Source organism: Convolutriloba macropyga, chromosome 5 (genome assembly GCF_964194025.1).
Source record: "Convolutriloba macropyga chromosome 5, txConMacr16.3, whole genome shotgun sequence".
Classification (NCBI taxonomy): domain Eukaryota; kingdom Metazoa; phylum Xenacoelomorpha; order Acoela; family Convolutidae; genus Convolutriloba; species Convolutriloba macropyga.
In genome coordinates this window covers 8,005,586-8,031,009 of record NC_134472.1, presented here as the reverse complement: position 1 = coordinate 8,031,009, position 25,424 = coordinate 8,005,586, and the positions used below count along the sequence as shown (strand labels likewise).

Below are 25,424 nucleotides of genomic sequence, written 5' to 3'. Positions count from 1 at the left end.
TGGGTTGGGTCACTGTGTACTTTGATTTCAAATGGCGAAATTATAATGGAGATCATATAATGGAGATCATATAATGGAGATCATATAATTATAATGGAATGAACGAGGGTTAACACACTGTTCTCTACTTTCCATTTTTACTGCCCCCAAACTTTAGTGCCGTGAAATAATCAAACTTGTTCACTGATTATGTCAAAAGCGGACATAACGTGGTCCGAGGAGCAAAATATAGCATTAAAAAATGTGGGAGCAGTTGCAGGTTTCGCGCCTTTCCCATTATAGCGCCCCCCACCCCCCATTATGGTATAATTACCATGATTGGGGAGCTATAGGTTATCTGACCACTAAGAGCGGGGGGGGGGGGGGGGGTATAATGGGAAAGACCCCAGTTTTCAACCTCAAAAAGATTAAAAACAAGTTGCCTGAAAGTCAAGTAGCAAAATATAAGATCAATAAGTGTACCAATAAAATGAGCATTAAAATAAAGTCAATTTTGTTTCACTTGATAGCCATAAAAATGAATGCTGTTTACAGGATGTTGTTCGAGTCTAAAAGTAGTTCCATTGCCCCAAGACGATGTTATCTGCACGCAATTTGTACCATTATTCAGAGTTTCATCGCCACAATGGGTTTTGACTTATTTAAGGGTTCGCTCCTTTTTTTCGAGTTTATAACAGTGCATCAGAGTTGTGACCGTACTGATACCAATTTCGAATGCATACTGTTCATCGCAAGATAGTCTATAATAGGTTGCGTTAAAAACATTTTTGCGTTAGTTTTCACAATAATCGGTTTTCAGTAAGCTTTCCTTGCTGTGTTTGTTTGTTTGATTTCATATTGATGTTTGACTTATAATAAAATTCTTGTTGGCTCCAGTATTGAGTTCGATATGTTCAACTGTTGTGTCGGTCTCAAGAAGATGGGGGTTGAGGTTAATATGAGAGCAAATCTAAGTTGAAGTTTCGGGTCTTTCCCATTATAGCCCCCAATGAAATTATAGCCCCCATTATGGTATAATTACCATGATTGGGGGCTATAGGTTATCTGACCACTAAGCTTGGGAGGGGGTGTAATTGGAAAGACTCGAGTTTCTTTGTTAAACTGAAGTAGTTGCCGATATTGGGTTGTAGGTCGTCATTTGTGGAACTGTGGAATTGGGAAACGTTCCAGTGTACATGGAAATTGGTGTTGTGTTAGATAGCAATGTTCTGGGTTCTGTTGCTATTTGGCTCCTTTTTGTTAAAGATTTCATTACAGAAGTTATAGATGTCGTTCGGGGCGTAATGTTCGTAGTGGTCAATGACATGGTTTAGCTGGTAATCAGTATTGTTGTTTTTGTTTTTGGTGGAGTACTAGAAATAGCACCTGATGAGTTCTCATTTGTTGTCAAAGTTGCGGGTATGACTCGGCAATGACAATATCTGTTGAGTTGTGTTACTAGTTGTTGAGGTGGCTGCTGTGTATGGCGTAGATAGTTCAGTTGCGGTGGGTATTGGCACCACTGTTGTTTCAAGAGCTGAAGTTGAAGATGTAGTTTAAGATGTTGGTATCGTGCTACTGGTTAAAAGAGTGGTGTGAGGTATAGATGTTTGTGACGTATTGGACGTTGTCTTGGATCAGGGACCTGGATCCGGAGCAACTGTTGTGTCGGATTTGATACTTGATTCACTCTTTGGTATAGTAATATTATGTAATATAGTCAAAGAAGCCTTTGTCAAGTCCGTGATCGGAGGTGGATTGATAGTCGCCGAATTTATTGGCATATTCTTAGATGTAGTTACTGGCGTTATAGATGTTTTGTTAGGGATAACAGTCGCAATAGTTGTTTCAAATGTTACAGTAGGGTTGTTGGTGTTTGATGTCTCCGCTGTTTGTCTTGTAGCTGAGATTGTTGGTGATGACTCAGTCGAAGTGCTCGTTGGTGTTGTTGTGTTCGATATCTCATAAATAGTTGCATTTGAAGTAGTCAATGGTAGAGTCGTAATAGGTGTCAATGTTTGCGGTGCAGTTCGCGATGTTTCCGTTGTGCTATTATATGAAGAATTCGTTTCAGATGTAATTGTCGTTGATGTGATGGCTGATGTGGCATGTGATGTCTTTATTGCCTCTGTTGTCTCAGAAGTGTTGTCAAAAATTGTCGTTGCTAATGTAGTACTTTTATATATTTCACTAGTTATTTCAGTTGAGCCTGCTATTGAAGTGTAAGATGTCGAAATTGGTAGTATATGACCAGAGGTAGTAGTTAATGTCCCTATTGTTGTGTATTGCATGACAGTCGTAGGTGTTGTTCCAGGCTTGGTTGAAAAATTGGTGGTATCTGACGTCACAACTGATGGTTTCACATTTGAAGTCGTAGCTGAAGTGTTCATAGGCCCAGTTGTGTTGGATGTGGCTGGCATTGTAGCGTTCGATGTAAGCGGGGGTAGTGTTGTATTAGGAACTAATGTTCGAGGTGAAGTTTTTGACGTTGACCTGGTTGTTTTTATTGCCATAGTCGTGCCCGATTGTGTAATTGGTACTGTAGTATTAGATATTTCAACAGTTGTGCTGTTGGCCTTTGTAAATGGAGGTGTTTCATATGTCGAAGTAGAATTGCTTGACATCACCTCCGGAGTTGTTGCCGATGATGTGCGTGATGTCTGCATAGTCATTGTCGTTTTAATTGATTCTGTCGCATTCGGTGTGGTCTGTGGTAGTGTTGTATTTAACGATGGCACCGAGGTTGCATTTTTTGTCGTTGTTGTTTTCGGATTGGAAGTGGAAGTGGTCACATTCACTGTTGCTTGCGATGTCGAGTTCAAAGTTGCCAAACTTGTTGTCGTTTCTGAAGTTGAATAAGTCACAATTATTGGCGAATTCGAGGCAGTCGCCTTGGTTGTCGTTTCAAGTGTCGAATTCGAGTTAGTCGATTCGGTTGTCGTTTCAGGTGTCGAATTCGAGTTAGTCGCTTCGGTTGTCGTTTCAAGGGTCGAATTCGAATTAAACGCTTTGGTTGTCGTTTCAAGGGTCGAATTCGAATTAGTCGCTTTGGTTGTTGTTTCAGGTGTCGAACTCGAATTAAACGCTTTGGTTGTCGTTTCAAGGGTCGACTTCGAATTAAACGCTTCGGTTGTCGTTTCAAGGGTCGAATTCGAGTTAGTCGCTTCGGTTGTCGTTTCAAGGGTCGAATTCGAATTAAACGCTTCGGTTGTCGTTTCAGGGGTCGAATTCGAGTTAGTCGCTTCGGTTGTCGTTTCAAGGGTCGAATTCGAATTAAACGCTTCGGTTGTCGTTTCAAGGGTCGAATTCGAATTAGTCGCTTTGGTTGTTGTTTCAGGTGTCGAACTCGAATTAAACGCTTCGGTTGTCGTTTCAAGGGTCGACTTCGAATTAAACGCTTCGGTTGTCGTTTCAAGGGTCGAATTCGAGTTAGTCGCTTCGGTTGTCGTTTCAAGGGTCGAATTCGAATTAAACGCTTCGGTTGTCGTTTCAGGGGTCGAATTCGAGTTAGTCGCTTCGGTTGTCGTTTCAAGGGTCGAATTCGAATTAAACGCTTCGGTTGTCGTTTCAGGGGTCGAATTCGAGTTAGTCGCTTTGGTTGTCGTTTCAAGGGTCGAATTCGAATTAAACGCTTCGGTTGTCGTTTCAAGGGTCGAATTCGAATTAGTCGCTTTGGTTGTTGTTTCAGGTGTCGAACTCGAATTAAACGCTTTGGTTGTCGTTTCAAGGGTCGACTTCGAATTAAACGCTTCGGTTGTCGTTTCAAGGGTCGAATTCGAGTTAGTCGCTTCGGTTGTCGTTTCAAGGGTCGAATTCGAATTAAACGCTTCGGTTGTCGTTTCAGGGGTCGAATTCGAGTTAGTCGCTTCGGTTGTCGTTTCAAGGGTCGAATTCGAATTAAACGCTTCGGTTGTCGTTTCAAGGGTCGAATTCGAGTTAGTCGCTTCGGTTGTCGTTTCAAGGGTCGAATTCGAATTAAACGCTTCGGTTGTCGTTTCAGGGGTCGAATTCGAGTTAGTCGCTTCGGTTGTCGTTTCAAGGGTCGAATTCGAATTAAACGCTTCGGTTGTCGTTTCAAGGGTCGAATTCGAATTAGTCGCTTTGGTTGTTGTTTCAGGTGTCGAACTCGAATTAGAGGCTTTGCTTGTCGTCTCAGGTGTCGAACTCGAATTAAACGCTTTGGTTGTCGTTTCAAGGGTCGAATTCGTGTTAGTCGCTTTGGTTGTCGTTTCAGGTGTCGAATTCGAATTAGACGCTTTGGTTGTCGTTTCAGGAATCGAATCCGAAGTTATGATAATTGTAGTTGCTGTTATGCTTGCATTAGACTTCGTTGGCTCTTGGGATGAAGTTTCAGGTTCTTCGGTCTCGCTGATAATAAACCTGCGTTCATTCAGCTGCAGCCTGCGGAGATTCAGTTCTTGGCAGTCCAGGGCATCCAGACTAGCTATCAGCAGCACGATCGTCGAAATCTATTCAAAGATAGAAACTTCCAGATTATCAAATACGAGTTGTAGTATAATGAACACTCAAAATTGATTAATACCCTAGTCGAGACCTGGAATTTATGAAAAGACTTATTCATTCCAGGTGGGAGGGTGAATATTGCATTAAATTACACGGTCGAGGACCCTAGTTAAATACATTTACCCTTCCATTACGGTACTTAATACCTAAACTGACTAGCACTAATTCAAACCTGTCAGTAATGCAAACTATCAATACAAAAACAGTAGTTTGTTTGGAATGAAAAAAAAAAACTGATAACCCTATCCGACATCACATTCCATTCCGCACTATTACCCTCACGCGCACTCACACACAAGCACGCACGCACTTAGCGTACATTCACAATAAACATTTTACAATTCGATACGATTACACCCCCATCATGGTAACTATACCAGCATGATGGGGCTATAATTTGGTGGGAGGCTATAATGAGAAAGATCCACTTAATACTAGCCCAAAGTTTTTTGCTGAGAAGATTTCTGACTTTCTGAACTCATCCAAGATTAGCATATCTGGTATCAGATTAAAGCTCTCCAAGCCTAAGACTTCAATACAAATTGAAATTCTAAGAATTACTCTTTAGAAAAAAATGTGGCAGCATTTGTCACATTGACTGCCTAAAGTATACTCAGAAAATCATTTTGCTTATTTGAATTAATAATGGATGATACAAGCGTTTAAGATAAATAAATCAGTTCTCAGTTTTTCTAGTTTTGTGTTGAATTTCTTTTGTGTTCGTTTGTTCTTTTTATGATCATCTACGTTAGATCAAAGTTAGGTCTTTATTCATGGCATCCAAGGACAGCCACTACGTTATCTTTTGTAATTTAGATATAACATCACTTGCGAAAAAACAAGCAATTAGCCTCATTTCATGTCAATTTAGCCCAGATTTTGATAAACTTTTCGGATCTTTTCCGTTTGTGCCCCCCTGTACGATATGCGGCCCCCAGTTACAGAGCACGCGTCATTACATAGTAACTCATTATGTAAAAATATGGCACGTGCGTATGGGGGGTGCAAATAATATGCGCCCACAAAGCTGGGGGGCACAAACGGAGAAGATCCGATTTTTCACAAATTAGCTCTTGCTTTGATCATTTAAACAATGAGCAACTTTTTTGATAGCACCCCAAAACAACAATAGTATCATTTTGGCAACACTGTCACCATCTAATTTTCCAAAACAGAAAAAATTCATTTTTGAAAACAAAAATTTTGAGACAAATTTTGAGACCATATACTGTCCAATTAATCATTATAAAAATATGTTCACATTTTTCTCCGTTTGTTTCTCAAACTCTCCTAGCGCTTGAGAAACACGAAGAAAAAAATCATTTTAAGTTGTCATAATTAGTCAATTGTTCATGATCAATTGAGAACAATGAACATAACTCGCATCAAATCTAAATTTTTATAGTTGGAGATTATCTTCGATATTGCCAGGTTTTCAACTAGTGATATGGGTCATAATATGAAATGATATACAACTCAGTATGCTAATATTAGGCGCCTAACATTACCATTCAGAGAAATGGTTCCTTAGTTAAACGTCGTCTTTTTTGAAGATCTGCTCTCACATTTTTTGTAGCCATTTAACAGTCAAAATTGTACCGTAATTTCAACCCCGCCAGAATAACCATCGTATAAAGTGATTCAAGTTAGGGGGTCAAAATCTACTTTGCAACCAGGGTCGAGATGACAGCGCCGTTTCAGCGAATTATTTTGTAAGAAGTGCGCTGAATGTACTAAAATTATGTAAGAAATGAATTGAATGCGCTGAAATGAGCTGAAACGCGCTGAAAATTTGTAAGAAATGCTTTCGAATTTCAGCGCATTTCATAAAATTATTTAGTGGATTTAAACGCTTTTTGATACCGATTCCTTAATTTTGATCCATTCAATTTTCCTTATATAACAAGTAACTTTTTCTTAAAAAATGCGCTCAAAAAAGCGCTGAAAATATGTAAGAAATGTGCTGCATTTTCAGCGCATTTCTTACATAATTTCAGCGCATTTCTAAACTGACTAGCACCAATTCAAACCTGTCAGTAATGCAAACTATCAATACAAAAACAGTAGTTTGTTTGGAATGAAAAAAAAAACTGATAACCCTATCCGACATCACATTCCATTCCGCACTATTACCCTCACGCGCACTCACACACAAGCACGCACGCACTTAGCGTACATTCACAATAAACATTTTACAATTCGATACGATTACACCCCCATCATGGTAACTCTACCAGCATGATGGGGCTATAATTTGGTGGGAGGCTATAATGAGAAAGATCCACTTAATACTAGCCCAAAGTTTTTTGCTGAGAAGATTTCTGACTTTCTGAACTCATCCAAGATTAGCATATCTGGTATCAGATTAAAGCTCTCCAAGCCTAAGACTTCAATACAAATTGAAATTCTAAGAATTACTCTTTAGAAAAAAATGTGGCAGCATTTGTCACATTGACTGCCTAAAGTATACTCAGAAAATCATTTTGCTTATTTGAATTAATAATGGATGATACAAGCGTTTAAGATAAATAAATCAGTTCTCAGTTTTTCTAGTTTTGTGTTGAATTTCTTTTGTGTTCGTTTGTTCTTTTTATGATCATCTACGTTAGATCAAAGTTAGGTCTTTATTCATGGCATCCAAGGACAGCCACTACGTTATCTTTTGTAATTTAGATATAACATCACTTGCGAAAAAACAAGCAATTAGCCTCATTTCATGTCAATTTAGCCCAGATTTTGATAAACTTTTCGGATCTTTTCCGTTTGTGCCCCCCTGTACGATATGCGGCCCCCAGTTACAGAGCACGCGTCATTACATAGTAACTCATTATGTAAAAATATGGCACGTGCGTATGGGGGGTGCAAATAATATGCGCCCACAAAGCTGGGGGGCACAAACGGAGAAGATCCGATTTTTCACAAATTAGCTCTTGCTTTGATCATTTAAACAATGAGCAACTTTTTTGATAGCACCCCAAAACAACAATAGTATCATTTTGGCAACACTGTCACCATCTAATTTTCCAAAACAGAAAAAATTCATTTTTGAAAACAAAAATTTTGAGACAAATTTTGAGACCATATACTGTCCAATTAATCATTATAAAAATATGTTCACATTTTTCTCCGTTTGTTTCTCAAACTCTCCTAGCGCTTGAGAAACACGAAGAAAAAAATCATTTTAAGTTGTCATAATTAGTCAATTGTTCATGATCAATTGAGAACAATGAACATTACTCGCATCAAATCTAAATTTTTATAGTTGGAGATTATCTTCGATATTGCCAGGTTTTCAACTAGTGATATGGGTCATAATATGAAATGATATACAACTCAGTATGCTAATATTAGGCGCCTAACATTACCATTCAGAGAAATGGTTCCTTAGTTAAACGTCGTCTTTTTTGAAGATCTGCTCTCACATTTTTTGTAGCCATTTAACAGTCAAAATTGTACCGTAATTTCAACCCCGCCAGAATAACCATCGTATAAAGTGATTCAAGTTAGGGGGTCAAAATCTACTTTGCAACCAGGGTCGAGATGACAGCGCCGTTTCAGCGAATTATTTTGTAAGAAGTGCGCTGAATGTACTAAAATTATGTAAGAAATGAATTGAATGCGCTGAAATGAGCTGAAACGCGCTGAAAATTTGTAAGAAATGCTTTCGAATTTCAGCGCATTTCATAAAATTATTTAGTGGATTTAAACGCTTTTTGATACCGATTCCTTAATTTTGATCCATTCAATTTTCCTTATATAACAAGTAACTTTTTCTTAAAAAATGCGCTCAAAAAAGCGCTGAAAATATGTAAGAAATGTGCTGCATTTTCAGCGCATTTCTTACATAATTTCAGCGCATTTCTTCCTAAACTGTCTATTACTATAAAATTAAACTAAATAGGAAGAATTTCAGGAATCAATGGCGCAGAAGATTGAGTGAAGGCTACGGCACTGGAGAGCAGGGTTCGATTCTCAGTGATAGCTATTTTTTGAATACGCAGTGGTTTTCAGCGCATTTCTCGCAAAGTTTGAGCGCATTTCAGCGCAATTCAGCGCATTTTTATGTAAGGTTTTTGCGCTGAGTTTTTTTTGAAAAATCAGCGCATTTCTTACAAATTTTTCTCGACCCGGGAATTGAGACAGAAAACTGATTTTACGTGCGGTACGATGATCACTGGCTTCAGACATTCTCTCTTCAAGGCCTAATTTCATCACGACTGCCATTAAACGCAGCTGATTCCTATTTGCAACTGCGGAACCAGTTGACTGGATCCTATTGCGTTTTCTTCGATTTCTAAGACGTTTGTAAGTGCCAAATATTAGACGAATTTTACTTCTCTCCCTATTTATAGTTGCTTTCGTGATTTGTGTGACCATCAGTATTTGTAGTTCTTGTCTGCTCTAAGGTTGCAAAGCTTTATCTCTTTCGAAAATTCACCAAAAAGCTGCGGCTTTTTCTTACTTAGACAAAACAATGAAAAATGTTTTTGATCAAATTTAAATAATCAGAACATTGTCAGGATCAATTGTTTCTTCAGCAATTTGATAAAAACTACCCTAAATTTTTTTGATGACTCTTTATAATTCAAATGTATTTTCACTCGGGAGGTTTTGATACCCTTGTCCAGAAAAAAACTCGACTTTTAAAAAGTCCCGGTTATCGTCGTATCTATTTCGTATTTTCTCTTCTAGGCAATTACTTGGAAGTGCTTACTATTGTGCAAAAACTCCGGTCGTATTTGTCACATTGTCTCACATATTTTTTAAGTCGTTGTTTTGATGGTGTTTATATTGATCAGCGATCAAACGGGTAAGTTTCCACGTATAATTTTCACCAACACAACTGCATTATACAAAAAAATCGCTTCAAAAAAATAGTGTCCCTATCAATCAAATCATCTAGAAAGCTAGTTCCCTGTTTTCATGAATTCTTCGAATTGCATTTCAAGACCGGCTGCGCTATTTGTTATTCCGATGAACAGATCTAGATCGTTTGATTTTTGCTGTTTTTAATTCTACATATTATGCTTTTAAAGAGACGTTGGAAGTTGCATCAGTACACAATATTTCTGCATATTTCTAAGACGCTAAGTTTGACTAGTAAGGAATTGACGTCACTAGAGCTGTAGAATAAATATTCCTTCCCATTACGTCCTCCCCAGCTTTGTGGTCAGATAACCTATAGCCCCCATCATGGTGAGCATACCATAATGGGCGCTTTTCTTGGGGAGGCTATAAAAGGGAAGCGAACAGTTTGGTCAAAATTTGGGCCACATTTACGTAAATTTATGTCAAATTGTTTTCAACGCTTAATTCTTCAGTTTTGGTTTTATATTGAAGTCTTAGGCTAGGAGAGTTTTAATCTAATACCAGATATGTTAGTCGTGGATGCATATCTTGGATGCAAATCTTTAAATTATCTGAATATTGTCAGGATCAATTGTTCTCCTAAATTTTGTTCCTTCACCGATTTGATAAAAATTACCCTTACTTTTTCTTTGATGACTTCATAATTCGAATGTTGTACCACTTCGAAGGTTTCGATACCCTTTGTCCAGACAAAAGCTCAACTTTTAAAGAAGTCCCGGTTGTAGTCGTATATATTTTGTATTTTCTCTTCTCGACAATTAATTGGAAGTGATTACTATTGTGTAGAAACTCCTATCGTATTTGTCATATTGTCTCACATATTTTTCAATAAAAATCTACAAACTTTTTATCTGTAGATAGAGCATTCTAAGGAACGGGGCTAAATTGTATTTGTTCCGAAAAGTGTCATGCCTATTAAAAGAATTCATTTTGCAATTCCTAGCTAAGTGTAGTTGTTTGAGGGTGTTTATTTTTTCTTATTTCTTCCAATTGCATTTCAAAACTGGCTCCGCTATTTTCATTTTGACAAACAGATCTAGTTCGTTTGATTTTTGCTGTTTTTCATTTCATTCTACATATAATGCTATTAAAGAAACGTTGGTCAGAAAAAGTGGCCGGTAAACTCCGTGCATCCAGTGTTTCAATTCTTTTGTTCGGGGGATAGTTTTTTTATGATACATTATAACTAAAATTCAAATTGTGCTTAACCAAGAAAAGCCTTCGGAAAATTCTAAAACAAATTGACTGCAACTCAAGAATAAAGTATATTTACCAATTTCAATACCTGCTTTTTCACAACTGATTGATAATTGGAGTCTTGCTTAAAATTCCTGTCATATTCGTAACTTCGTTTGACATTTCATGATGTCAGACGAGATCTGACATTTCGTCATTTTGATACCTGTTTTTTTGCAATTGAATGATAATTTGAGTATCGCTTAAAGTTCGTGTCAAATTCAATAAAATGTCACATTCCGTGACTTCGTCGGACATTAAAAAAAGTTTTTTTTTCAATGCAACTTCAGTTTGTTCTGTTGAAAAATTTCAGAACATAGCTGCGTTTTAATACAATGACACAACCCAATTTTAAAGTCCAATGGCTTTTTTGACCGCACTTCATGACTCCATTGTCACTTCAAAGTTACTAAATTCAAAAGGATTTAAGATTCATTGCCCTAAGATGCTAAGTTTGACCGGTGAGGACTTAAACATCACTACAGCTGTAGGTTAGATGGTTCCTTCGTAAACAATTCGGGTCTTTCCCATTACGGCCTCTACAGCTTTGTGGTCAGATAACCTATAGCTCCCGTCTTGGTGAGCATATCATAATGGGGGCTAAATTTTCATGGGGAGGCTTTGAGAACATGGGTCTTTCCCATTTTAGCCCTCCCACGAAATATTAGGCCATCCCCCATTATGGTATGTTTACCCTGATTGGGGTAATAGGTTATCTAACCACTAGGCTGGGGGCTGTGACCCAAAGGCCAAGACCCAAAAACAGCTCAGCAATTTATTTTTTGTCCAAGTTATTCCCAGAATTTTAATTCGAACTCTTTCTTTTTGAGCCCCCAAGTACGTTATGCTCCCACAGTTACAGAACACGTAACAGTATCTAGAAAATCATTATAAAAAATACGGCACATGGGTCTGGAGGGTGCGAATCATATGCAACCATTAAGCTTGGGGGGCACAATTGGTCAAAATGTTTAAATGCTGATGATTTTCTCTTGGAAATTATAAAGGACTAACAGTGCCTCCGAGTACGTTTTGCGCCCCGAGTACATTTTCCAAGAACTTTACAAATCACGTACCTTTACAAAAAAATCATTACGTAAAAATATGGCACGTGCATTTGGGGTTGCAAATAATATGCTCACACTAAGCAGGGGGGCACAAACAGAGAAGATCCTGGTTTGCACCATAATTGAACGTGCCATATTTTTACATTCTGCGTTTTTATTTAATGGCTTGTGCTCCATAACCTGAGGTGGGTGCATAAAATACTGGGGGCTCAAACCAAAAAGATCTGATTTTTTAATGTGATCGGATGAAAAGAGGTATTTTTGGGCATTTTTTCTGATGATACGCCAAAGGATAAGAAAATCACAAGGGAATATAGATAGAGCTGCAATTGCGTACTTCAATTAACAAACTCGGATACTTTCCGTCTGTGCCCTCCAGCTTAGTGGGTACATATTTTTTGCAACCCCATAGGCACGTGCACGATTTCAACATAGTGATTTACCATTTAATGACACGTGCTCTTTAACTGGGGAAACATGCCGTACTGGTGGGGGGGGGGGGGACACAAACCGAAAAGATCTGATTTTTTATGGGATCGGATGAAAAGAAGTATTTTTGGGCATTTTTTCTGATATGATACGCCAAAGGATAAGAAAATCACAAGGGAATATAGATAGAGCTGCAATTGCGTACTTTAATTAACGAACTCGGATACTTTCCGTCTGTGCCCTCCAGCTTAGTGGGTGCATATTTTTTGCAACCCCAGACGCACGTGCCAGATTTCAACAGTGATTTACCATTTGATGACACGTGCTCTTTAACTGGGGGAAGCATGCCGTACTGGGGGAGGGGGCAGAAACGGAAAAGATACACAAATTCAATAACGAGTAAAGTCATTAAAAATTTGCTGCTTTTTTCGTCAACCGTTTTGTTTTCCCTCTTGTTGCAGAATTTTTTCCATTTTTGCGTGATGCCGTTTTTCCTTCAACATGCTCTCGTGTCGGGAGGTTGCAAATCATATGCATCCAATAAGCTGGGGGGCAGAAGCGGGCAAGATCTTGGAATGCTGATAAATTTTGCAAAACAAATTGGCTTCAAAAAAAGCATTTGTGAACAAATCTCATGGCCACAAAAGAGGCTGTTCTGAGAGCCTTTCACTGAACACGTGGCAAGATGCGAAACGTGCTCCTAATTGTCTTTCTTTGGATTGGCTCTTTATATTTCAACGATTAGACAAGAAAACGTTATAATTTTTAATTTCAGTTTTTACATGAAAATTTGTTGTTTTTGACCACAATGAACCTGATGTAACAAGCGCACAATATCAAATACAGTATCAAACATTGAATTCGGATATAAATTTATTGATCTTGCAATAGTTAAAGTTCTTAAAGTCTGTTCAAAATTATAAAGGACTTCGAGTACCTCCGAGTACGTCTTACCTCCATTACAGAGTACAACATTACGTAACAATATGGCACGTGCGTTTGAGGATGCAATTAATATGCACATACTAAGCAGGGGGCACAAACAGAAAAGATCCCTGTTTGCACCCGTAATCAAACGTGTCATATTTTTACATTCTGCATTTTTATGTAATGGCACGTGCTCCGTAACTGCATAACGTACTGGGACACAAACGGCAATTATACGATTTGTGATCGGATCAGATAAGAAGGGGCATTGTTGGGCATTTTTCTGGCAATGATATGCGAAATGATACGAAAATCAGAACAATTGGGTCCTTTAACTAACAAATTGGGATCTTTTCCGTCTATACCCTGCTTAGTAGGTGCATATCATTTGCAACCAACCCCCATACGCTCTTGTCATATTTTTACAAAAATGATTTACCATGTAATTACACATGCTCTGTATGTGGGATTTCATAACTTGCTGGCGCGGCACAAACGGAAAAGATCGACAAATTCAATATTGAGTTGAACAAAGCAAGCTTGATGTTTTTTTTGTCACAACCGTTTTGTTTAACCTCTTTTTGCAGATTTTGGCGTTTTAAGTCATTTTGAAAAATGCCTTTAAAAACGTGGGTCTTTCACACTGTAGCCCCCATTACGGTATGTATACCATAATTGGGAGCTATAGGCTATCTAACCACTAAGTGGGAGCTATAAATGCAAAGAACTAAAAACAACTCAACAAATACTATGCAGAATTTATGCCTTTTTTAATCTACGTTATAGCCAGAAATGCAATCGGAATCTTTCGTTTTGAGCCCCCAAGTACGTTATGCTCCCGCAGTTACAGAGCACGTAACAATATATAGTAAATAATTATGTCAAAAATTTGGCACGTGTCTCACGGGTGCAAATAATATGGACCCAATAAGCTGGGGTCACAAACGGAAAACTCTTGAAATGCTGATAAGTTTTGCGAAATAAACTTGCTTCAATGTATTGTAATGAGACGTTTCTGAACAAAATCTCTTGCCTACAAAGAGGTTGTTGTGAGGGCACCTCATTGAATATATGGCGAGCTGCAGAACGTGCTTCCAATTGTCTTCCGTGTTTTTCAATTGGCTTTTTCTTCAAAAGATAAAGCATGATTACGTTATAATTTTGTAATTTAAACTCCTACATGCAAATTTGTTGGTTTTAACCACAACGAACCTCATTTGAAAATCACGCGGCATTAAATACAGTATAGAACAATGAATTGAGAGATAATTTTACTAATCTTAAAAAAGTTTAAGGTGGATCTTTATTGTTTGTGTCACCCCCCGTATGCTATGCTCCCTCAATTAAAGAGCACATATCATTAAAGGGTAAATCATTATGTAAAAATATGGCACGTGCGTCTGGGGGTGAAAAAATATGCAGCCTCCAACCTTGGGGGCACAAACGGAAAAGATCCGAATTTGTTAATTAAAGGACCCAATGGTAGTGATTTTCGTATCCTTTCGCGTATCATCCTTTCCCGTTTTATCGGATCCGAACAAAAATCGTTTAATTTCCGTTTATGTCCCACTACGTTATGCACATCTCTCCAGTTACGGAGGACGTGCCATTACATAAAAATGCAGAATGTAAAAATATGGCACGTTCGATTATGGGTGCAAACAGAGATCTTTTCTGTTTGTGCCCCCTGCTTAGTATGTGCATATTAATTGCATAACCCAACGCACGTGCCATCTTTGTACGTAATGTTTTACTATGTAATGGGACGTGATAAGTTCTTAAAGGCTGTTCCAAATTATAAAGGACTAACTGTGCCCCAAGAGTATGTTATGTACCCGTTACAAACCACGTGCCATTACATAGTAAATCATTACGTAAAAATATGGCACGTGCGTTTGGGGTTGCAAATAACGGTCTTTCCCATTATAGCCCCCTGAATATATAGCCCCCCATTATGGTATATTTACCATGATTGGGGGGGGGGGGGCTATAGGTTATCTGACCGCTAAACTGGGGGGCTATAATGGGAAAGAATCGCAAATAATATGCACCCACTAAGCTGGGGGGCACAAACAGGAAAGATCCTTAGTTGCACCCTCAATCTAACGTGCCATACTTGAACACACTACAGTCGCTCCGCAGCTGGAGGGGGTGCATAAAGTATTCGGAGCACAAACCGAAAAGATCCGATTTTTTAATGGCTTCTGATAATAGGGGTATTATTGGCATTTTTTTATTATTGTTAATGATACGCGAAAGGATACGAAAATCACGTAGGTCTTTAGATAGGGCAACACTTGGGCACACTAAACAACGAATTCAATATCGAAGGCGCTACTTTTCGTGCAGAATTACTATCAGCTTGTTCACATCCTATAATCAAAAAAATCTTTGTTCACGAGGGAGGAAACAGTTCCTTTGCAGAAACAATTTAAGAAATGTTCTCAAAGCATCTGACTTTAAATGAACCCATAAAAGCCCGTGGTGGTTTGTGTTGAAAGTTTTGTTAATGCGTGTAGTTTCGCAATTCCATAGGAAGGTACATCCGCTAAAGTGCCGATCACACATACAGAAATGGATCTTTATGTTTAGCCCTCAGTGTGTTTTATGCCCCCAACAAAAATTTATCTGTTGTTATATAGGACAGTACCATGTAAAGTAGTAGACCGCTATTCTTATGCCCACTAAGCTGGGGAGGAGGGGTGTAGGGGTCGAAACAGAAGATCCGCAGAAATGATTGGATCTACTCTGCCCCTCTCAACTTAGTGGACATATTACCACCCCGATCCTAACCCTAACCCACCCCCGGCTCACGTGCTAGTTTTGACATGGACATAAAAAATGCACTGTCTTCGCTTTTGCAAAAATTACGTGAAAAAATTTATTTTGCCGACCTACGCAGTGCCTTTTTTGAGTGTATTGAGGAGTGTCATTACACTCTATTCCTGCTAAGCTGGGGGGGGGGGGCATTTTTGCTGTCTATATAGATCCCTTTACAAGGTTGTTGACCGAGACTACAACTAATGAGGCTATAGCTTCAACTACCGGACCGCAACGCCTTATCGCATCCCTCTGTGGGCAGAGATTGCCAATCGCAAATTGAGAAAGACCACAGGTGTATATATATATGACTGCAATGGGGGGGGGGGGGGCTTACTGAGTGATTTTATGCAATAAATAGAACTTACCATTTTTCATCAAATTGGTTACGCTCTCTGATACAGAATCTACTAAAAATGACAATTTCTCCCGGAAACAGTTGACTTTGAGAAAGCCGATGTCATATATTAGAAGTCAACTTGGCCATTGCCCTCTTGGAATCACATCGCGAGCAAACCTTATTGTAACCAAGTGGCATGTCAAAAAACACCTATCACCAAATTTTAAAATGTCGAAAGCATGCAGTGCCAGAAGTTCCTTTTTATATAGCCAGAAGATCAAATAGCACGAAATTTGGAATTCTCAAACTGGAAGAATGCGGTTTTACCTGAGTTTAAGTAGACTGTTTGACGACGCACATTCCCCCGTTTATCGAGTTCCACGTAGCAGTTTCAGAACTTAGGCCATTTGAAGTGATTAAGTTTGCAGCAATTATGTTAGTCCTGCGGGCCTAAAATACCATTATCAGGGGATATATTGTCGTGTAGTGACTACATGGAGAAAAACCCGCGCTCTTCAAAACTTTTCTGCTGCATTTAAAAAATGTAATTGCTTCATTTTGATCTCATTTGTGCTACTTTGGAAAACGTATCATTACGGGAGAAGTTTTGTTAAATTCTGATTACTTCCAGTGACGCCTTTTTTTGCATATTTTAGCAAATAATTTATTTTTGTTTCTTTTCTGTCAACTGTGGTGGTCATACGCTAGATTTTCTGGCCAGAAAAGTTTGGTTTTTAGTAACATTATAAAGTTGGCAAACAATAGAAAAAAAAGCAGTTTAGCCAAACATCTTTTCTGTTTTAAGCGAGAAGCAAAAATACAATCTTCTGAAACTTCAAAAATTTCACAATTTTTCTCCCGCGCATTAAGCTAATATAACAGAAATTATACTGTATGTACATTCTTGGTATGATATTGTATTATAAAACTTAAATATTCGTAATGATAACATTATCGACTAAAGTCGGACGAATCGCTCTCGAACCTGTGACGGCGGCTCGAATCTATTGTAACTTGCTTCAACCTGGAGGCAACTTGCCTGCTTCGTGTTTCCATTATAGCTTTATTTTGTTTTTAATTTGGGCTTAAAGGGCCATTTGGGCTCAAACATTAAAAGACCGATTGCTTATCACAATTTAGACTGAAATTAAACAAGCTAATAAACTCAGAAATATTTTTTTTCAGTTCGAGGCTGAAAAAGTATTGCTACACTCCTCAGCGTGTCAGCATTTAATTCTTTGCAATTATAAAAAAATTTAGGCAATAAGATAGATCATTTGAGAGTAATCGAATTTTCATTAGTGTCAAAAACAAATTTCTAACCACTTTAATTTGGGACAAAGTTTTTTTTATTAATTGGATCGAATCTTATTTCGGGTCATTTTGCGTTTATTTGCTGAACATATGCTAGAGATACTGCTTTTCATCTAGAACTCACAATAGCCGCATAGATTAATTTGCAGCAGTATGAACATTTTCTAGAACTGCCTTTGTGCTATTACGAAACTAAAACGGTCATCTAAAATTTGAATTGTAGCTCAAAAGTGAAAATGACAGTTCAAAGCTGATTTTCATGAGAGAGTACTGCACTGATTGTATTTATTGTAGGCTTAATCAGCAAATGAGAAAGAAAGAGTCAACATAAAAATATAGAGCACGTCATGCAAAGTTATTGATCATCAATACACAGCTCAGTTGGTATCTTGTAACAAGGGGCGAGGAACTTATGAAGTCAGAGAAGTCGGCGTATTTATGGTCGATAGAGCAATTAAAACTGTTTTGAACAAGATACCAAGGATGTTAAACTCACAGTATAGGAAAGAGTGTGTACATAAATGCCAGGAAACAGGATTTGAACTTAACTGTTTAGAAATTTCGCCTATCGAGAGTTTTTACTGCCATTAATGTAAATTATAATTTACTCTGATCAAACACGTTTCCTTCTACAGTAGGACAAGTATTAATGTAAAACCATTCTGCAGAAGTAGAAAATCAAAGAAAGTTGAATGAGGTCAGAACATGGCCATTCACTGCGACGAAAAATGCCTAACTAGAAATATGAGATTGACCTCATTTCAGAAACAAAACATTAAAGTTTCCCACGTGAACCATTTCGTAAAAACATAAAAGACACCAATGAACTAGTTACAGATTATGGATTATGAAACGACAATTCTCTGCCTTTTAATGGAAACTTTACAGACTAAAAAACTTTTAACTTTAAAAACTAAACAAACTATAAACAAGTTTTCATTTCAAACATCTTATGGTGATACTGAATTTTTTCCCAACAAATATTCATAATATTCATCTCAAGAAACAACCAACGGTTAAAAAGACAATGAGGTTGACACTTTACCTCAATAATAATTTCAAAACCAGATTGAGTTTTCCAAGAAAATTTCTTTGACAACTTTTGGTGAGGGAACTCAAACGCCTGATCATTCTCGTAGCCGTAATAGAACTATTAATTCTACACTGAAACCCGACACGCGAATAACTTTTGCAGATCCGCCTGACATCCGAGTCCGCATGGTTCAACTACGAACGGCGTCAACTGAAACGGGTCCGACAACAAAAATCAGCGGTCGTCAAGTTTAAAAAACTTACGAACCGCTACCAAGCTCGATTCATTTAATTTTTACTTATTCTAATTACTTGTTTAGGCTTGTAAGCAATTTTACTTCCCTTGTGATGTACAAAAAATTCCTAAGCCCCCTTTTACTTTTGGAATTTTGACTCCTGAAAATTGAATTGCAACAACACGCAAAAAGCGACGCAGAAAGCGAAACTGATGACTATCAAGAGTCACCACAATATTTTCTTTTTAGCACACGCGATATGCAAAACACTTAGGGCTTGCAAAACCACATACATACCTTCACAGAAACCACATAGTTAAATTTCAAGCAATCTATATCAACACCCGAAAAATTAATACAGTTACAAATTTCATCGCCACATTTTTTAAACTTAATAGGTTATTATCTAAACTTAACACGAAAACGACCTTTTTCCCATTAAAAGACCTTTAATTAGATTGATCGTGACTCTCTATATCTATGATCAAACGTACTTTTCCTTTTAATTTAGAATGGACCTCGAACTCCAGAGTCCTTCTGTGAAATTCTTGCCCCTTTATTTATCTTCATCTTTGACATTTCTTTCCTCTAGCAATTTCGAGAACTCCAAACGTGTTCACCATCCATTGTTAACATTTTCAATTACACCAATCAGAAAAAAACATACTAGAATGTACTTTTACAAAAGCGTCATAGTTAGTCTTTATAAAATAAACCGTTCATTTACGCCCCTCTTCCGTTGACATAAAACCAACCTTAATTTTTTGTTACACAGATTCTTCGGACGCATCCCTGCCTTCTACGCCTTTTGCAGTTTCTTCCCATCAGAACAAAACCTCGAGACCCTCTCGATTGAATAGTCTAATTGGTAATAAAAATACGAAACAGGAATTTTACTATTGTTTAGAATTTTTAGCACCTACTCAACTTTTACCTCTGCGTCTGCTCATGTAGACGATCATCCTAAATCGGACAAGAACGCTAGTGATACCTCCATCCCCGCAGTTGGAAATGGACTTCGGAAACGACTCCGCTCAAATATTTGTGCGCAAAAAGTAGTGCGCAAAATCCTCATGAACAAATCCCAGGACATCGTCATTCCTTCTTCGAGAGAAAATCTCAGAAACAAGAATCTAAGATGAATTCTAACAAAGTATTCAACCTCCAAACTCTAATGCTTAACTATTATAAACTTAAGCTAAATAAGTTATTCATCTTTGTAAAATTTGATGTTTTAATTTAAAATCTATGGACCGGAATGGGATGTACTGAAATGTGCTACACTCAGTAACAATGTTTGATAATCTTAGAGCTATTTTGAAAATTACGTTACAGTGCGTGCAGCAAACTTGATTTGGACAAAGTCCAAATTAACATATGAACAAATTGCTAAATAGCACTGAATAAACTACTGTTTTAAGATCACTAAATCGAACTGAGAATACCAAGACCTGTTTTTATTACGCCAATTTAAAAATACCAACTTAAATTTGATAATTCTGTTGACACTGTTATCTCTATCTAATAGGATACTAGTCCGCAAGTACAAAAGGAGCTTGCACGCTCCACCAGCACCAGCACTTTTTGGTCCCCGATAACTTCAGATTTAAATCATCCTTCCGTATTGTTCCCCTGCTTAAATCACAATTAAATTGAGATAGATTTTAACTTAGAATATTTTGTGACTAGTTCTTAACTAAAAACTCTCTAAGTCAAAAAACATCAACTTAGCATAATTTTGACAACTTTCTTCTTCAGAATTAACTTACTTTGAAGGCGGTGTTGCTGTTGATATTGAACGGTGGAGATTATTGCTCACTTTCTGAACAGATTGAATCTGCATGGATAAATCAATCTGAACAAATTATTTTCAACAAGGAAGTTTACAAGATCTCTAACATATATTACTCCGAGCTCCAATGTGAAAGAATTTTATTCATTGAAGATTCAGAACAGAAAGACGCTGTTATTTATTTTGAAATGATGACACAGAGCAAAATAAATTACTTCAAAAAGACAATTCAAGGCAATCAAGAAAGTTTGAACAATATTTTTTTGTACTATAGTTATAAAGCGTACGTTGATTAATTCACTATTTAGCAGCGACTCAAATAAAGATGAATTACGAAACCGAATTCATTAATTGGGGAAATATTTCCGCAACACTAACCCGTATGTTGTTCGCATTCATTCTAATTTCATTATTCATTTACCATGCTTGTCATTATAGACATTTAAATTAACAAGTATATTCTTCAATCTACATTATCTTCATTACTCAACTTCAAATTTATTAGCAGCACAACTGTTAAAGAAAATCTACAAACGGTCTACGACAGCCACACAAAAATATTGGATATACTATTTTGTACAGCTATCTATCCCAGGACATCGTCATTCCTTCTTCGAGAGAAAAACTCAGAAACAAGAAGCTACAATGAACTCTAGCAAAGTATTCGACCTCCAAAGTTTTAATGCTTAACTATTATAAATTTAAGCTAAATACGTTATTCATCTTTGTAAAATTTGATGTTTTAATTTAAAATCTATGGACCGGAATGGGATGTACTGAAATGTGCTACACTCAGTAACAATGTTTGATAATCTTAGAGCTATTTTGAAAAATACGTTACAGTGCGTGCAGCAAACTTGATTTGGACAAAGTCCAATTTAACATATGAACAAATTGCTAAATAGTACTGAATAAACTACTGTTTTAAGATCACTAAATCGAACTGAGAATACCAAGACCTGTTTTTATTACGCCAATTTAAAAATACCAACTTAAATTTGATAATTCTGTCGACACTGTTATCTCTATCTAATAGGATACTAGTCCGCAAGTACAAAAGGAGCTTGCACGCTCCACCAGCACCAGCACTTTTTGGTCCCCGATAACTTCAGATTTAAATCATACTTCCGTATTGTTCCCCTGCTTAAATCACAATTAAATTGAGATAGATTTTAACTTAGAATATTTTGCGACTAGTTCTTAACTAAGAACTCTCTAAGTCAAAAAACATCAACTTAGCATAATTTTGACAACTTTCTTCTTCAGAATTAACTTATTTTGAAGGAGGTGTTGATGTTGATATTGAACGGTGGAGATTATTGCTCACTTTCTGAACAGATTGAATCTGCATGGATAAATCTATCTGAACAAATTGTTTTCAACAAGGAAGTTTACAAGATCTCTAACTTATATTACTCCGAGTTCCAATGTGAAATAATTTTTTTCATTGAAGATTCAGAACAGAAAGACGCTGTTATTTATTTTGAAATGATGACACAGAGCAAAATAAATTACTTCTAAAAGACAATTCGAAGCAATCAAGAAAGTTTGAACAATATTTCTTTGTACTATAGTTATAAAGCGTACGTTGATTAATTCACTATTTAGCAGCGACTCAAATAAAGATGAATTACGAAACCGAATTCTTTAATTGGGGAAATATTTCCGCAACACTAACCCGTATGTTGTTCGCATTCATTCTAATTTCATTATTCATTTACCATGCTTGTCATTATAGACATTTAAATTAACAAGTATATTCTTCAATCTACATTATCTTCATTACTCAACTTCAAATTTATTAGCAGCACAACGGTTAAAGAAAATCTACAAACGGTCTACGACAGCCACACAAAAATATTGGATATACCATTTTGTACAGCTATCTATCCCAGGACATCGACATTCCTTCTTCGAGAGAAAAACTCAGAAACAAGAAGCTACAATGAATTCTAGCAAAGTATTCGACCTCCAAAGTTTTAATGCTTAACTATTATAAACTTAAGCTAAATACGTTATTCATCTTTGTAAAATTTGATGTTTTAATTTAAAATCTATGGACCGGAATGGGATGTACTGAAATGTGCTACACTCAGTAACAATGTTTGATAATCTTAGAGCTATTTTGAAAAATACGTTACATTAAGTGCAGCAAACTTGATTTGGACAAAGTCCAATTTAACATATGAACAAATTGCTAAATAGTACTGAATAAACTACTGTTTTAAGATCACTAAATCGAACTGAGAATACCAAGACCTGTTTTTATTACGCCAATTTAAAAATACCAACTTAAATTTGATAATTCTGTCGACACTGTTATCTCTATCTAATAGGATACTAGTCCGCAAGTAAAAAAGGAGCTTGCACGCTCCACCAGCACCAGCACTTTTTGGTCCCCGATAACTTCAGATTTAAATCATACTTCCGTATTGTTCCCCTGCTTAAATCACAATTAAATTGAGATAGATTTTAACTTAGAATATTTTGCGACTAGTTCTTAACTAAGAACTCTCTAAGTCAAAAAACATCAACTTAGCATAATTTTGACAACTTTCTTCTTCAGAATTAACTTATTTTGAAGGAGGTGTTGATGTTGATATTGAACGGTGGAGATTATTGCTCACTTTCTGAACAGATTGAATCTGCATGGATAAATCTATCTGAACAAATTATTTTCAACAAGGAAGTTTGCAAGATCTCTAACTTATATTACTCCGAGTTCCAATGTGAAATAATTTTACTCATTGAAGATTCAGAACAGACAGACGCTGTTATTTATTTTGAAATGATGACACAGAGCAAAATAAATTACTTCTAAAAGACAATTCAAAGCAATCAAGAAAGTTTGAACAATATTTCTTTGTACTATAGTTATAAAGCGTACGTTGATTAATTCACTACTTAGCAGCGACACAAATAAAGATGAATTACGAAACCGAATTCATTAATTGGGGAAATATTTCCGCAACACTAACCCGTATGTTGTTCGCATTCATTCTAATTTCATTATTCATTTACCATGCTTGTCATTAAAGACATTTAAATTAACAAGGATATTCTTCAATCTACATTATCTTCATTACTCAACTTCAGATGTATTAGCAGCACAACTGTTAAAGAAAATCTACAAACGGTCTTCTACGACGGCAACCCAAAAATAATGGACATACTATTTTGTACAGCTATCTATCCCAGGACATCGTCATTCCTTCTTCGAGAGAAAAACTCAGAAACAAGAAGCTACAATGAATTCTAGCAAAGTATTCGACCTCCAAAGTTTTAATGCTTAACTATTATAAACTTAAGCTAAATACGTTATTCATCTTTGTAGAATTTGATGTTTTAATTTAAAATCTATGGACCGGAATGGGATGTACTGAAATGTGCTACACTCAGTAACAATGTTTGATAATCTTAGAGCTATTTTGAAAAATACGTTACAGTGCGTGCAGCAAACTTGATTTGGACAAAGTCCAATTTAACATATGAACAAACTGCTAAATAGTACTGAATAAACTACTGTTTTAAGATCACTAAATCGAACTGAGAATACCAAGACATGTTTTTATTACGCCAATTTGAAAATACCAACTTGAACTTGATAATTCTGTCGACACTGTTATCTCTATCCAATAGGATACTAATCCGCAAGTATAAAAGGAGCTTGCACTCTCGACCTCCAGCACCAGCACTTTTTGGTCCCCGATAACTTAAGATTTAAATCATACTTCCGCATTGTTCCCCTGCTTAAATCTAAATTAAATTGAGATAGAATTTAACTTCGAATATTTTGAGACTAGTTCTTAACTAAGAACTCTCTAAGTCATAAAACATCAACTTAGCATCATTTTGACAACTTTCTTCTTCAGAATTAACTTATTTTGAAGGAGGTGTTGATGTTGGTATTGAATGGTTGAGATTATTGCTCATTTCTGAACATATTGAATCTGCATGGATAAATCTATCTAAACAAATTATTTTCATCAAGGAAGTTTACAAGATCTCTACCTTATATTACTCCGAGTTCCAATGTGAAATAATTTTATTCATTGAAGATTCAGAACAGAAAGACACTGTTATTCATTTTGAAATGATGACACAGAGCAAAATAAATTACGTCTAAAAGACAATTCAAAGCAATCAAGAAAGTTTGAACATTATTTCTTTGTATTATAGCTATAAAACGTACGTTGATTAATTCACTATTTAGCAGCAACTCAAATAAAGATGAATTACGAAACCGAATTCTTTAATTGGGGAAATATTTCCGCAACACTAACCTGTATGTTGTTCGCCTTCATTCTCATTTCATTATTCATTTACCTTGCTTGTCATTATAGACATTTACATTAACAAGTATATACTTCAATCTACATTATCTTCATTACTAAACTTCAGATGTATTAGCAGCACAACTGTTAAAGAAAATCTACAAACGGTCTTCTACGACGGCAACCCAAAAATAATGGACATACTATTTTGTACAGCTATCTAAACCAGGACATCGTCAACCCTTCTTCGAGAGAAGAACTCAGAAACAAGAAGCCACGATGAATTCTATCAAAGTATTCGACCTCCAAACTTTTAATGCCTAACCATTGTAAACTTAAGCTAAATAAGTTATTTATCTATGAAAAATTTGATGTTTTGATTTAAAATCTATGGACCGGAATGGGATGTACTGAAATGTGCTACACTCAGTAACATTGTTTGATAATCTTAGAGCTATTTTGAGAATTACGTTACAGTGCATGCAGCAAACTTGATTTGGACAAAGTCCAATTTAACATATGAAAAAATTGCTAATAAGTTTTCAATAGACTACTGTTTCGAGATCACTTACTCGAACTGAGAAT

The 25,424-nt window shown here is 36.6% G+C and overlaps 1 protein-coding gene across 1 annotated transcript; it reads right to left on the bottom strand.

Annotated features, from left to right (window-relative positions):
* Positions 1 to 402: 402 nt before the first annotated feature.
* LOC142339699 (uncharacterized) lies at positions 403 to 24,887 on the bottom strand. The gene is made up of 3 exons (XM_075389920.1): positions 24,849 to 24,887; positions 1,084 to 4,448; positions 403 to 949 (listed from the first exon to the last, which is right to left on the bottom strand). Exons 1-2 carry the CDS (start codon positions 24,885 to 24,887, stop codon positions 1,617 to 1,619), a joined length of 2,871 nt encoding a protein of 956 aa, XP_075246035.1. The 3' UTR covers positions 403 to 949; positions 1,084 to 1,616.
* Between the last annotated feature and the right edge of the window lie 537 nt (positions 24,888 to 25,424).